General features: G+C 42.8%; 2 protein-coding genes across 7 annotated transcripts in view; one reads left to right on the top strand and one right to left on the bottom strand.

The window, feature by feature from the left end:
* The window catches only part of LOC118253587 (cohesin subunit SA-2-like), a 63,002-nt gene extending 56,406 nt beyond the window's left edge, over positions 1-6,596 (top strand). The window contains exons 30-33 of one of the 2 annotated variants that reach the window (XM_035558095.2): positions 1,025-1,215; positions 2,218-2,386; positions 3,402-3,495; positions 5,448-6,596. In XM_035558095.2, coding sequence (XP_035413988.1) covers positions 1,025-1,215; positions 2,218-2,386; positions 3,402-3,495; positions 5,448-5,456 — 463 coding nt within the window. In that variant the 3' untranslated portion in view covers positions 5,457-6,596. The remainder of the gene's footprint in view (positions 1-1,024; positions 1,216-2,217; positions 2,387-3,401; positions 3,496-5,447) is intronic. The other variant, XM_035558096.2, reaches the window with a different exon arrangement.
* A 1,084-nt stretch (positions 6,597-7,680) lies between these two features.
* The window catches only part of PPP2R3B (protein phosphatase 2 regulatory subunit B''beta), a 51,245-nt gene continuing 45,149 nt past the window's right edge, over positions 7,681-13,776 (bottom strand). For 3 of the 5 annotated variants that reach the window (XM_035558097.2, XM_050710232.1, XM_050710229.1), the window contains 3 exons: positions 12,582-12,700; positions 12,391-12,497; positions 7,682-8,861 (listed from right to left, as the gene is read on the bottom strand). In XM_035558097.2, coding sequence (XP_035413990.1) covers positions 8,717-8,861; positions 12,391-12,497; positions 12,582-12,700 — 371 coding nt within the window. In that variant the 3' untranslated portion in view covers positions 7,682-8,716. Of the gene's footprint in view, positions 8,862-11,882; positions 11,971-12,390; positions 12,498-12,581; positions 12,701-13,776 lie in introns of all 5 variants that reach the window. The other 2 variants (XM_035558098.2, XM_050710235.1) reach the window with 1 other exon arrangement.

Raw genomic sequence — 13,776 nt, 5'->3', positions numbered from 1 at the left:
AAAGAAAGAATAATATGCTGTACAGGCTGGTGTTAAAACTGTCACTTTTGGTTTTGCTAAGTTAGGGTCTGTTTTAACAACACGGGGCTTGATTTTGAAGTGATGAGCTGTAGCTGAAATGTAGTGAATATCCAGTTTCTAATCCTGAGTCAGGCTGTGATTTTGTTTTCTTGTTGTTATGATATAGGAACGGATCAGAAAAACTGTGTCAAAAATATCCTATTTTTCAAAAAGGAGAGACCTCTTAAAGGAGACCTCTTTGCTCCAGAAGGGGTAGTAGCCTGGCGATTAAATTATTCACCTGAGACTTAGGGAGGTACAATGTCAAGTCTGTGAATCGAATCAAGTAGAACGGGGATTTGAACCAATGCTTTCTGCGTCCTGTGTGTTGTCACAACTGCAGAGCTGTTAACTGCTTTTTTCAGACACTTGAAATCTTATTGTGAACCTGGGAGGATTGGATTGGGGTTGATAGGATATTGCAGAGAAGTGTTTTTATTGCTTGTTCATTTATAATTTTTTTTTTTTTGACAAAACAGGCACTTGTGGTGCAAATACCCCAGTGCCTGACCTGCCGTGCTATTGAATCACAAGGAGCATCTGTCACCTGGGATCTCCTTTGCGTGGCAGTCCAGGAGGCAGAAAAGGGCCACCAGGAAAAGTGGTGTACCCTCACAGTCCTGCTCCGTTCAAGCCGCTCCTGGCAGCAGCAATTGGCAGTGACTTCCTACATGGGGAGTTCTTTTTAGAGACTGATGTAATTCTGTAATTCCTGCGAATCAAACATTGTTTCCAATGCTGAAATTCAAGCACTCTCTTAGCTTTGAAGGCGTTTGTATTTTAAATATTCCCATATTTCAGAGATGTCAGATAAGAGAAAAAGGGTGTCTTTCCTTTCACTCCATTGACAGTTCTGTCTGCACCTTTTGACAGTAAAGGGAAAATGCCTTTCTAGCAAAACCTTCCCTAGATATTGAGGGGAAAGATACTGAGTTTTCTTATGCTTGCTTTTGTTTTTCTCCAGGTACGCTTACTTACAGAGGTACACAGTAGAACCGCTGCCTTACAGCCGAGACGAATGGCAGCCGTTGATTTGGTACAAAAACTCCTTATTGGCAAACGAAGATGAGGAGAGCTCTGTCCTCGGCAGCTTAGGAGAGTGGTCCCAAATGGGCACGTCTAAGGCATCTTCTTGCAAAAGGAAATTGTCGAATGGTATGGGAATGGGGCTGCTCTGAATTAGCTGTGTTGGCTTTGTCCCAGCAAAAATGTGCTTAATGTTTTGCATTAGCAGTGCCACAGTTTGTTGGACCTTGTGGACTTTCCCGCTGGAACTGTGGCTTTTGCCTTCAGCTTTGTTGCCAAACGTTTGCTGTCGTTAAAGGTCTCTTCATTACTCAGTTGGAGGAAGGTTGGCCTGGAGACCTTGCATGAGCCAAATTCAGATGATCTTGAATTGAGCTCTGACATTTGTCTGTGCCACTGGCACTTGGTTCATTGCTTTCAACTGTTATGTTAAGGGCGTTGTTGATTTGGGCCCTGTAGGTGATTGAGAAAGGGGTGATATTTCCAGAAGTTGATTCGTGTCTTCAGCGCGGATAATCTGGGCCAAATCTTCCTCTGGGTTCTTCCTATCTGTTGAGATTTTAGGGGGTCTAGCCTTCTAAATTGGGATTACGTTTCTAACCGATTGAGTTCTGTGGGCTGCTCTCATGGACTTCCAATCTGTAAGGACATGGTGAGGATTAATTAAATGTAGTAAAGCCACAATGAAAACAGTTGTCAGTAAAAATCCTAAGTACTATGGACGTGTGCAGTTCTATGGGGAGGAAAGGGAATTTCTCCTAAAGACCTTTAGTTTCTCTCTCATTCTTTCTCAGAATTTCTCTTGTCAGTGCCCTGCCTTCAAAACCCTTGTCCTTTTGGGTCCCAATGGCCCTCCTATCTTGAGGATGATAGAGAGTCAGCAGTGCTGATAGCACTAAAGGACTAGGGCCAAGATCATAAACCTAAATTGCAAAAATGATCGGGGCAAATTGAATTGTTTTTCTTTTTTGTGTCTTTTAGTTGCACCTTTCAATAAATGACTGCTTTGCCCCAGATCTCTCCTTGAGCTTGGCTTCCATTGCTCCCCTGCAGTGGCGGACGCTGCTGTTGGAAATGTCCAGCCTCTGAGGGCGAGGTTGAAGAACGGGGTCTGTTCACTGTCTCCTACAGGGTCTTTGCCTGAAGCCAGCCATGCCGAAGCAGCAAGCCAAGATCCAGCCTTACAGTCTGCTTCCCAGCTTGCCTCCGCAGCAGGGAAGAGCAGAAAGAGGCTGAAATCTCGAGAGACGAACTTGCAGGAGCATTTGCCATTCCCTTGTCCAGACGGGCTGCAGAGAAGGTACTGGTGAGATGTCTTAGAAGCTCTTTCACATGTCCTAGTATTGGTAGCTGGGGTCTCTCGGCCCACCTCTGCTTCTGTTTTTTGTAGTCCTGCCATGGGTGAAGCGCAGAGTGTTGTACGAGCTGTGTCCCAGTGACAGGTTGTGTTTTTCATTTCCTCAGACCGATAGCTGCGTTTGCTGCTTTGACCTCATTGTTCCCCACCGCCACAGAGCTTCCATTCCGTCTTGGGCTAATACCAAGCGTGCGGGGAAAAGACAAGGGAGGAGGAGTTCCCTGTCCCACTTCTCTTGTCTCTGGTCCTGATTAGAGGCCTGTGGTGTCAGCCGTTCCCTGGCTGTGTGGTGCAGCCCGACGATGTGTGTTTTCTGCACCTCTGGAAATGAAAGAGAGGATTCTTGTCTCTGCAGGTCCGTTGTTAACTACTGTGTTACTGGTGGCCTTCTTTTAAGGAGCTGTATGTGTACGTGCAGCGTGCACACACACAGGCGTAGAATCCACCAGAACAGGATGTAAGAGAGGTGTTGCAGAAATGGCAAGTCTGCAGTCTACTTTTGAGCTCTGTAAAGAACTCCAAGTGCTCAGCTGGGATAATATTGTCCTGCAATGCAATTCATTTATTGAGCTGGTAGGTTCCACTTCCCATATTGGCAGGGTAAAAGCTGACACACAAATCCTAGAAGGACACGTGCTTTTTCAGGTTTTGGGACACCTGTTGAATGGTCCTGGTGAATACTAGTAAAATAGAACAAAAAATATGAAACACAGGAGATTGCAGGTCCAGCCTGTTTAAGTGAAGATACTGTTTCTGAACTGCCTTTTTCAGACATTCCTCAGAGCATCACCTATTTCATACGTAGGAAATACTGAGCCAGAAGCTTTGGGCTACCTCCTGTGGATGTCTCAGCAACAGACTGTAATATGTGCACTACTCGGCCTTAATAAAACTTGTGCAACGTACGACTTCTCTCATAAAGTTTCTCAAGACTTAGCTTTTTTTTTTTTTTTTTCAGCAAAGTTGAGATTAATACAGAAGATGTCTTGATGGAGCGACAAGCGGGAGATAAAAGTGAAGATGCTGATGTTGATGTGATTGATGCAGACCAGGTAATTTCGGATTGGGTTTTCCAGCTCTGTGGACAGCTGTACTTGGGGTGGGTGAACATGAGTTCAGAACCCCGTGAGTACCCACCTGGCTGTCGTGCTCATTTTGTGGCCCCTTTCAGGCTGAGGAAAGAGGTTCTCCCCTCTTCCCTTTCCAGCTGTGTCTGAGGTCTCCTTCTTCAGGTCGTTTATTTGCATGCCTTAAGGCAATTGGTAGCGTAGCTTCTGGACACCCTTAGGTATGTTGGAGACCAGCTAGGATGCGTTACGAGGAAGATCTGGTTTCCTTTTCCCATACCGCGAAGCTCCTTAATTAGGAACCTTCTGCAGTTGCTTCATGTTACTGACACATTGCAGGGATGGTATTGCTGCGTGGCCTGGAGGGAATGTCTGCTTCAAAAGAGGTGTGTGCTTTGTGCTCCCCGGCCATTGATCGCTGCTCAGCCCAGGGCTGTGACTGAAGTGTCCCTTGGTTTTTGTCCTTTTCCATTCGAGGCTGTTGGGGGATTAAATTGTCCTCAGACCAGGTGGGGATTCAAAGGGAAGCGTCTGAGCGTTGCGGGCGTGGGGTGACAGATGGCGCAGCCCGGTGTTTATCTTGAGGGCACCTCTGGGGTCAGGTGCAGCTGCCTGCCGGGGTCTGAGCGCAGGCCGGGAATGGATCCTTGCAGCAGGGAAGGACTCGTGGCCCTGGGGGCAGCGGAGTGCCAAGGGCTCAGCCGGGCTGCTGCACAGCACGGGCCTTGCAGCAGTGGCTGTTGTGGAAGGAGAAAAAACGAGGGCATGAGGTTCCCTGTGCTGCAGCTGATCATTGCCTTTCCTTCCTCCAAGGGTTTACTCTGTCAGCCATTGCAAGGGCCCGAGTGTTTCCCTTGGGTTTTTCTCTTGCACTTCCTTCTGCTCTCTGAACTTGTAATGTAATACAAACCCAGTGTTTTGCAGACTGTTTTTTGCAGTGATTCAGATAGCCCCTTGATTTCTAGTGGCTCCGGCTACCTGGGATGTAACAAATAGCCCCATTCAAAGACCTTGCCTGATTTTTGACTTCCTAAGTGAGGTTTTACTGTAAAGTTGAACAAACAGTTTCTTCTTGTATTTGAATGGTGGTACTTTTTTTTTCTTCTTTTTTCTTTTTAAAGAGGATTAAAAGGAAAGAAAGGACTTCTGTGTTTTCTTCCAGTTGTATGCCTGTTAAAATGTAAAATGCTGGTTTAGGCAATGGGTTTGCAGCAGCTCCTATTGAAGATAGATAATAAAATAATGTAAATTAGCAGACCAAGATTGAAATTATACAGAAAATGGACAGCTTTTAACTGGTGTATGTGGCCTTTCCGTGTAGTTCATTTTCTGGGCTCCATGGGGTGTAGAAATACCTCTCCCCTTTTGTGGAAGCTAGAGTGCTTTCTGAGAGCCACCTACGGCCACATTGCTTAGGGTTAGGGGCTGCACAGAATGGTTTGGGTTGGAAGGGGCCTTAAAGATCTAATTCCAAGCCGCTGCCATGGGCAGGGACACCTCCCACCAGACCAGGCTGCCCAAGACCTGGGCTTGAACACCTCCAGGGATGGGGCTCATCACCAGGGCCTCACCACCCTCACAGTAAAGAATTTCTTCCATTATATCTAATCTAAATCTCCCCTCTTTTAGTTTAAAGCCATTATCCCTCATCCTCTCATTATCTGCCTGAGCAAAGAGGCGCTCTCCATCTTTTTTATGAGCCCCCCCCTTTAAGTACTGAAAAGCTGCAATGAGGTCACCCCAGAACCTTCTCCAGGCTGAACAACCCCAACTCTCTCAGCCTGACTTCCTAGGAGAGGTGCTCCAGCCCCTTGGTTGTCTTCATGGCCCTTTAGTCTGATATTTAGACATCTCTGTTCTGATACCGTACATGCTGCTCCTGTGTGACGTTTTCTTGATAGTATGAGACTGACTAATCTGTCTTTTGTCTGGTCTAGAAGAGTTAAGGTGAAGCTGAGGGGATAAATGGAAGTGAAGGACACGCTACTACTGCTTTCTGCGAATTGTTCAAGTGAACAATGCGGTTGTGATGGCATCAACCCAGGCAGCGGGAGATACACAGCAAGTCAAGTCTCCCCCCGTAGGCATCCACCCAGTACCAGTTCCTAGCACTGTGGGTGATTCCTCCGCTCTGCTGCTCATCAGTTTTACTGATTTGGCTGGTGGTGTGCTTCTGAGGTGTGGGAGTGGTGAACATCATTACTGCACTTCATCCTGGACTTCAGTGCCCTCGTGGAACAATTCCCAACCCAAGAATTGCAGTCAGGGTACTGACAAATACTCAGCGACTCTGTGAACTGGATGAGAGAAGGGTGCTCAGCTCAGAGCAGCGTTCCGCTGGGTGTTTGAAACGCCCGAGACGGCGATGCGCTCGTTTCCTCACGCCCTGTTACAGTGCAAGGAGGGAGGAGCCGGGCCCGGCTGTGGACACCGAGCTGCTGGGTGATGGATGTCAAGGGACTTGGCAGGGCTGCTCGTTTCCTGCCTGTAAAATGCAAAAGGTGGCCCAAAGTGCCTGAAAGTATTTCTGAACGCCAGTGCTCACAGAAACAGGGTTGGTTGCCTGTGGGGATCAAAACACATTCTCAGGAGACTTGCATCGTTGCATCGAGATTTGTAGCAACAACAAAACAACAGTGGACCAGTTGACTCAGTATTTTCCTCTGGAATAAATCCGTCATACACAGCAAGCACATAGTAGTTACTGGGGGAGTGAAAAGCTTGAAAAGACAATGTAAATAGACTGTAAATACGGCCCTTCAGAAGCAGTATTTCCATGACAGGTTTGGAAACGTTCTTCACTCGCGCATTTTTTTTGGAGGCAGTAGGCTGAGGCATGTTGGCACTTTGTTACTGCTCCATGGAATTGTACACTGCATTAATCCTAAAAGCTTTTTTAAAATTTTAATCTATGTATATATTTTGGATTATAACTGTGTAAAATAAACTGTATAACCATTGCTGTCCATTAGTACTGAAGGTGCACGTGATGGTTCCACAGTGAATCTGGAGAAAGAACAGTGCTGCTGCCGGCCTCTGGTTTGCCTTGTTATTAAATACAATGGGAATGCAGCTCCCAAGAACATGACTGAAAGCTGTGATCATTGCCGAGGCATCGGGTGCGTTTGTTTGTGTAGTGATCTTCCCCTCATCCACCAGGATTGTGGATTGCAGCCTGGCCCCTCACAGTAGGCAGCATGCAGCTGCACCAAGAACACAGGTCTGGGCCCACAGGCAAAAGTGCTGTCAGAGTCTTGTGAAAAAATGTTAGGGATGGGAATTACCCTTCAGGGGAAGGTTTAGTAATCATTTTTCAAGGAAGATGACTTCTACAGCAACACCCTAGTTTGCTCCATTAAACCTCTGCACATCCTCTAGAAAAAAAGGGCCTTGGATATCAAAAGTATAATGAAATCTCTTAAATCCTGCTCTCCCTTAAAACACAAAGCATCAACAATAGGTACAGTTTCTGCCATTTACCATAGCTCTATTTAATGGAAAAACGTAGTGAGAAAAATCTTTGGCTGCACATGCTCACATACAAGCATTTCTAACAAGCTAGCTCCCAGCTGCAGGGTTTCAGGTAGGGAAGATGAGGATGCCACAACCTCCTGAGCAGCAATAGAAGTTCAGGATCATCATCCAGAAAGGCGGTTTGGCATCCTTTCTCACAGTATCTTCGCAGAACACAGCTTAAAATAAATGCTCTGTATATCTTCATTGTTTGAAAACTTAAGAAAAACATGGAAGTCGTAAAAGGTGTCTGCCCATCATTTAGAGAAATTTGACATTTATACATTCCTATTAAAATTGGCATAATGGACCACAGCTTTATTTCTTCAAATACAATTCTACAGATTTTAATGACTTTCATTTTCCTGCGTGAGGCTGACTGCAGCTGTGAGTGATGAGCTCCATTACTAAAGGTACACAGGTTTGTAAGTCTCTAGAGAAGGCCACGCGATGAACTGAAGGCACAGACTCCTCTGTACCTCCTCCAGCTGTGTAGCATCACTGCCATGTGGATGGGGAAAAACCTGCTACAACGTGTCTGCTTTGTAGATGCAGCTTGGTGTAATTATCCAACCAGACTGCATACATATGTAACCCATAGCTTAAGTGGTTCTTTCATAAGTTAATTGGATGTAGTACATAACAACTAGAGCTGTTAAATTACATGTATGAAAATCTTTATTTCAAAATACAAACATGATTTTTAAACATTTTAAACAGATCTACACTGCAACCAAAATAACTTACATCTTTTTGTACATTTTTTCAACAAAATCTGTTTAACAGTAAGAGTGAGGCAACAATTTCAAGCTGCTGTGACACTGTATGAATATCCATGGAATGTGTCAATAGCAAACAACTGAAGGGGAGGACAGACAAAAGCACTGAATGCCCACAACAAATTAGTGCACATCACTGATCAAGTAACATTTATACAAAGGATTTAAAAAAATTGGTTCCTTCTACAAGAATTAACACACTCATTTTGGATCAAGTATGAACACTAAAACAGACTGCACTATTAAATAATCTTTTTATAATGAACGTCAATGAAAACACTGAAGTTTAAAAGGCCAAGCAAAGTTAAAGTCGGGGCAAACAAGGACTATACAGAGAAGAGAAGCAACTTGTTTCGGCATTAGTCTTCCTTATGCACCAATACGCTCGGCTTGTCCAATAAAACTGCATTTGTAAGTAAGGGCTGAATCATGCGCTCAGTCAATCTCCTCGACAAGGCACAAAAACCCTAGCGCTGTCTATGAGCACACAAGCACTGCCGGCCAGGTATAAGTCATCTCCTTACCTCCCATAGCAAGGCAGGAATGCCCCTTTACATATGGGATGGAGATAGTGTGCCACGCCTCAACTTAGAGAGAACTACACCAGTTCTCTTAAAAAACAGTAGATTACTCTTCTCTAAAAGTCAAATATTGTTATTCTTCCAAGAAGGAATTATGCAACATCTGTAAATAAATATTTTAATCAATTTTAAAAACTATAGACTATTGAATAAATACAAAAGTTTCATCATCCCATACAAATGCATTTCTTTTAAAAGGTAGTCTAGTGATTAAATATTTTTTAAGCACAAAACTGAGCTGACTTCCTGGAAACAAACCCCACTGAAACGTGTAGTGTGTAGCAGACCTGCTGCAGACTGTCCCTTCTCTTCTGCAAGTGTCGACCGCAACAGCTACTCAAAGTCCTCTTCATAGTCATATTCATCCAAGTCTACATCAGTCAGATGGGAAGGCATTTCAAAAAATGGTCTTTTTTCCATTTGATACTTCAGGACATTGGCCTTCTGATGGTCTACAGGATTCAGTTCAGCTTCGTACCTACATACAAATGGGCAAAAAAAAGAAAAGTTTAGATAAATTGTGAAGTACCCAAATGTCACAACACTAACAAGGCACCTGCAGGAAGAACATCATTTCCAGTGTTTCATATTTTCAGGAAATAATCACATGCACCACAGTTTCTGTGGAAGTTACTTAAATTTGAGCTGGTTTACCAGCAAGTTCTGCATGCGACAGAAGAGTGAAAGACACAGCTATACTGGAAAGAAAATGCTCTAGTATGTAATGCTGTAGTGGACTACTCTTCAGTTAGACACTGTCAGATGCAAGATTTATGCATTTGACAGAAATCCTTCCAGTTCCTTTCAAGAAAGCAGAAATTAAGCTGGATTAGGGAAAACAATATGCCTGCAGTAGATGCAACAAAACAAAACATCAAAAGCATTAATAAAATGAGCATGAACACAAGGAAGTGATAGTAACCATGTATTAAAAGCACAGACTAGAAAGCAATTTGTTTAGTGAAAAATTACTGATAATCACCTGCTGAACATGAAAATGAACAGATGGATAATGATATGTTTTACTAAAGTCAGTGACAGCTGATATTGAAAAAGGATCTGCTTTGGCATTGTCTAGACAGAAGCAAAGTCACAGAACAGTTTGGGTTGGAAGGAACCTTAAAGATTGCCCAGTTCCAACCCCCTGCCCTGGGCAGGGACACCTCCCACCAGACCAGGTTGCCCAAAGCCCCATCCAGCCTGGCCTTGAACACCTCTGGGGATGGGGCATCCACAGCTTCTCTGGGCAGCCTGTGCCAGGGCCTCACCACCCGCTGAGTGAAGAATTTGTTCCTAATATCTAATCTAAATGTACCCTCTTCTAGTTTAAAGCCATTCCCCCTTGTCCTATCAGTACATGCCCTGACAAAGAGTCCCTCCCCAGCTTTTCTGTAGGCCCCCTTTAGACACTAGAAGGCCGCTGTAAGGTCTCCCCGGAGCCTTCTCTTCTCCAGGCTGAAGAACCCCAACTCCCTCAGCCTGTCTTCATAGGAGAGGTGCTCCAGCCCTCTGACAGTCTTTGTGGCCCTCCTCTGGGCTCATTGTAATACTTGCATGTCCTTCTGCTAGGAAAAACAGAGCTGAACGCAGTGCTCCAGGTGGGGCCTGAAAAGAGCAGAGTAGAGGGGGAGAATCACCTCCCTCACCCTGCTGTCCACATTTCTTTTGATGCAGCCCAGCATACGGGTGGCTTTCTGGGCTGTGAGTGTGCACTGCCAGCTCATGTCGAGCTTCTTGTCAACCAGCACCTCCAGGTTCTTCTCCTCAGGGCTGCTCTCAACCCATTCCCTGCCCAGCCTGTATTTGTGGTTGGGATTGCCCTGGCCCAGACACAAAACTGTATTCTATTCTTAGAATAACACACCGATTTTCCTGAAGGAGTATATTAACATGGTGAAAGTGAACACCTCCCTCCTCCCCTCAAGTTTTAGGGTTATTATGATTCTGTTTTACAGAAGTTCCACAACACTGTCTGTAATACTTAATACTTGACTGTATAAACCTCTGAAGATGACAATGCCTATGCCATGGAGAAAATCTTCATGGAAATACCTGAAAAGGTAAATGTCCAAGAGCTGTTAGCAGTCTACTGAAGAGTGAAGTTTAAGGTGAATTTTTAAATAATCTGGAAGTTTGAAGGACATTTTGCATTTTAGTTAGTTTTGTTTATTTTATGCATAAAGCTATAGAACCATGGTTTCAGATACTCCTTGAATAAATTTGTAGGAAAGAACAAAAACAATCTGAGGTAAGCATACTTGCAGTGAATTTTGTGGCTTTCATCTTCACTAAGAGCAGACATCTTTGTCAAAAACATGTCTTTTGCAACTTTGTGTCTCAGAATAGATGAAATGGGATTACCACTTCACAACAACAAGATTTTAAAACAGGAAGATGAAGAGAGACAACTACCTACCATGACAGAAGTAAACAAACAGAGCAGCAGCAGAGAAAAAAGGGTAAAACCACAATGTTGTAAAATGCTTCAGGAAGTGGTTTTAATTAAGATATAAGATGTTCAGATTTAAGAGTATTCAAGTCTTTTCTAAAGCTATTCCTGTCCTGAGCCTGGTCTCTCAGGCTGACCTGCTGATACACTGATTTACTGTGCTGTATTAAGTCCACCAGTAATTTCATGTTTTGACTCTTGATGGTTCTAACTTAATAATTTTAGAACATTCTAAAAGGAGGACCAAAAATCTGAATCCTTCACTGGTTTATAAGAATCCCACTAGTTTTATCAGCTGATTTATCAATGAGTAACGCTTCACAGCCAGCAAGACTGTAGAAGCTATTCTTTCTTTTGATGCATCAAATCTAAGCTATTACACTCTGCATTAGTGTCAGATGAGTGTCAAAAATGCAGATACATATTCTATACCTACCACAAGGTATGCACAAGGTAATGCACTGAAGGCTTAATATTGCCTAACTCACAGCACAAAGCTTCAGTAATTTTTTTGGCTAGTTAATTCTGTAATATTAATCACTTCTGGGGAGGCTTCCACAAGGAGTTAACAGTATGATGCCCTCAGTGTTGAAGAGGCTGGGTGACAACTCTTCCCCTCTTTCTTCCCTCATATGCTTTCTTTTAAGAAGATTTTTGAACTTAGTTTCTTGAACTTAGTATGTTGAGAAGATTTTGCTTGCATGTTTTAGAACCATAGAATAGTTTGGTTGGAAAGGATCACCTAATTCCAACCCCCCTCCCAAGGGCAGGGACAACTTTTAGAACAGTTTCCTAAACATCAAGCTAGTAATTCTCTAAATCCTTGCCAAGAACTACAGACATTTTGAAAATGAATATTGCTGTCTGGCATGGAAGATGATCTTGTTTTTCTGATATAGGAAAAGCAGGAAAAGATGTTTTCTCTAGACAGGTCCCCCAACTTAAGGCCTAAAACAAGTTAAATTTGTTCTTTTTTTACTTATCTTTTTAAATAATGAAAAGGTGAATGGCAAATTCAGGATTTTGGAAGCTGAGCTTCAGTGCTCCCACCTGAAAACAAGATTTGAAAACCTGACTCCAAGTACAGCACGATTCCAAGAGGTTCTGGAAGTCGCCTAGCAAGTGTAAAGGAGTGATTCTGAAAGAGCAAAAATTTTCATATTTACTCCTACAGAACAGTTAGAAAATACTTTAAGCCAATATAATTTTTAGTTCAGAACTCAGTCTTTCCCCCATAAAGCTCTTAATGATGCTTTTCATTGACTCAACAAGCTAGAGAAACTAAGTGTTGTATCATGTTTAGCTGTGAAGCTGTTTAAAATCATCTTTCCTCTGAAAATTTGATTTAGGACCTTTTCTTTGACAAAACTCATGTGATCACAAACTCTCAAAGAATATTTCATTCTAGATACAAGGGAGGTTCTTCCTCGCTCACTGAGCACATGGCTAAACACAACCAACAGCAATGGTCTACAAAAATAGCATTAATAGTGGCAGTAATTGTGAGGCTCTGCATCAGTAAAAAGGACTTGTACCAACTCTCCTGCTACATTCTTACCCATCATTCCACTGGTCACTTGCTGCCTCTTCTGCTACCAAGATATCATACTCTTCAGCAGCATACTTCTCCCAGTCAGACAACTCTTGACTTTCGCCTTCACCATCCTAAACAATCACATTGCAAGTTACACAAAACTGTATTAATCATTAAGCACGTAGCTAAAGAGACTTTTACAGCTTCAAACTCACCCGCAACATAGAAAATTGATCTTTCTGTTCGTGGTCGAGGTATTTTTCAATGTTGAAAAAAGTATCAAAAAACACGTTTGTCAACTTGCATCTCTTTAAATCATGCAGAGTAATTTTTCCTGTAAACAAGATTAAGAGATAGGATAATTATAATTAAATATCTTTTTGCCAAAAACTTTTGAATAATATTCTTCTTTAAGTCATCATTATGCTCAAGATCATTTGCTACTGATACTCAATGCAATAGCAGAGGACTGAATAGATGAAATACCTACCTAGAAAAGTGTCCTTCAAAACAGACAAAATCTTTAAATATTTCAGCTAAAGCAAAGAAAAAATCTATCATCCTACTGAAGAACTTCCTATTGAAGTGAAATGCAGTCTACCATACTTAGATTTAAAGATCATTTAAGCCAGTTGTCCAAGTTTCCTAAAGAGACAGAAGCCTTCAGAGAGCTAGCCATTCCTTCCTAAGAAGTGTTTGGGTAGTGGGTAGAAATCTCCTCTTTCAGCATCCCTTTGTCTTCTCTGAATGAAGGGGATTCCCCCTTTCTTTTTGCCTAAATTATTCTGCGTTATACAAGCGAAGGTAATCCATCTCACTAAGCTCCTTCAACTCCTACTTGAAAAATAATTTCTATTTGACCCAAAAATTCCAGCATCTATTTTAGACCTGAGCATGTGACTGTGCTTCATATGAGTGAATTTTCCATAAAGCAATTGGTCTTGTTTGTCCAGGCTGACCAGTATTTATTGTTTGAGTGGAAGGCAAAAAATTCAGAAGTATTTTGTTTTATAAAGTGATCCTTCAAAAGCCCAAAACAATGGATCTGCTAAGTGTTAGAAGTATTTGTCATGTTGCCTTATTTCAAGGCTGAATATTAAGCTTCTGCAGAAAGACTCAAAAATGCCAGACATCCAAGGAAAGACAGATGGCTATCCTTAAAACTCTCCTTTATTAATTCACCTTATATATAGGCAGTCTTCTGTTGTCAAGGAGTAGTTAACTGTAGATGTTATGGAAGAGCTCAAAAGCCAGACTTACAACAGTATTTCCTCAGCACAGCATTCCATATTTAACAATGTATAACTCAAGGGCATCAGAGGGAAGCAGGGGTCTTTGAATCTGAATCCCGTTTGGAAATGGTTGCCACACATCTGCCACCATCTGAAGAGCCCTCGTGTATTCTGCCTG

This window comes from Cygnus atratus, chromosome 1 (assembly GCF_013377495.2).
Source record: "Cygnus atratus isolate AKBS03 ecotype Queensland, Australia chromosome 1, CAtr_DNAZoo_HiC_assembly, whole genome shotgun sequence".
NCBI lineage: Eukaryota > Metazoa > Chordata > Aves > Anseriformes > Anatidae > Cygnus > Cygnus atratus.
This window is presented reverse-complemented; position numbering and strand designations above follow the sequence as displayed.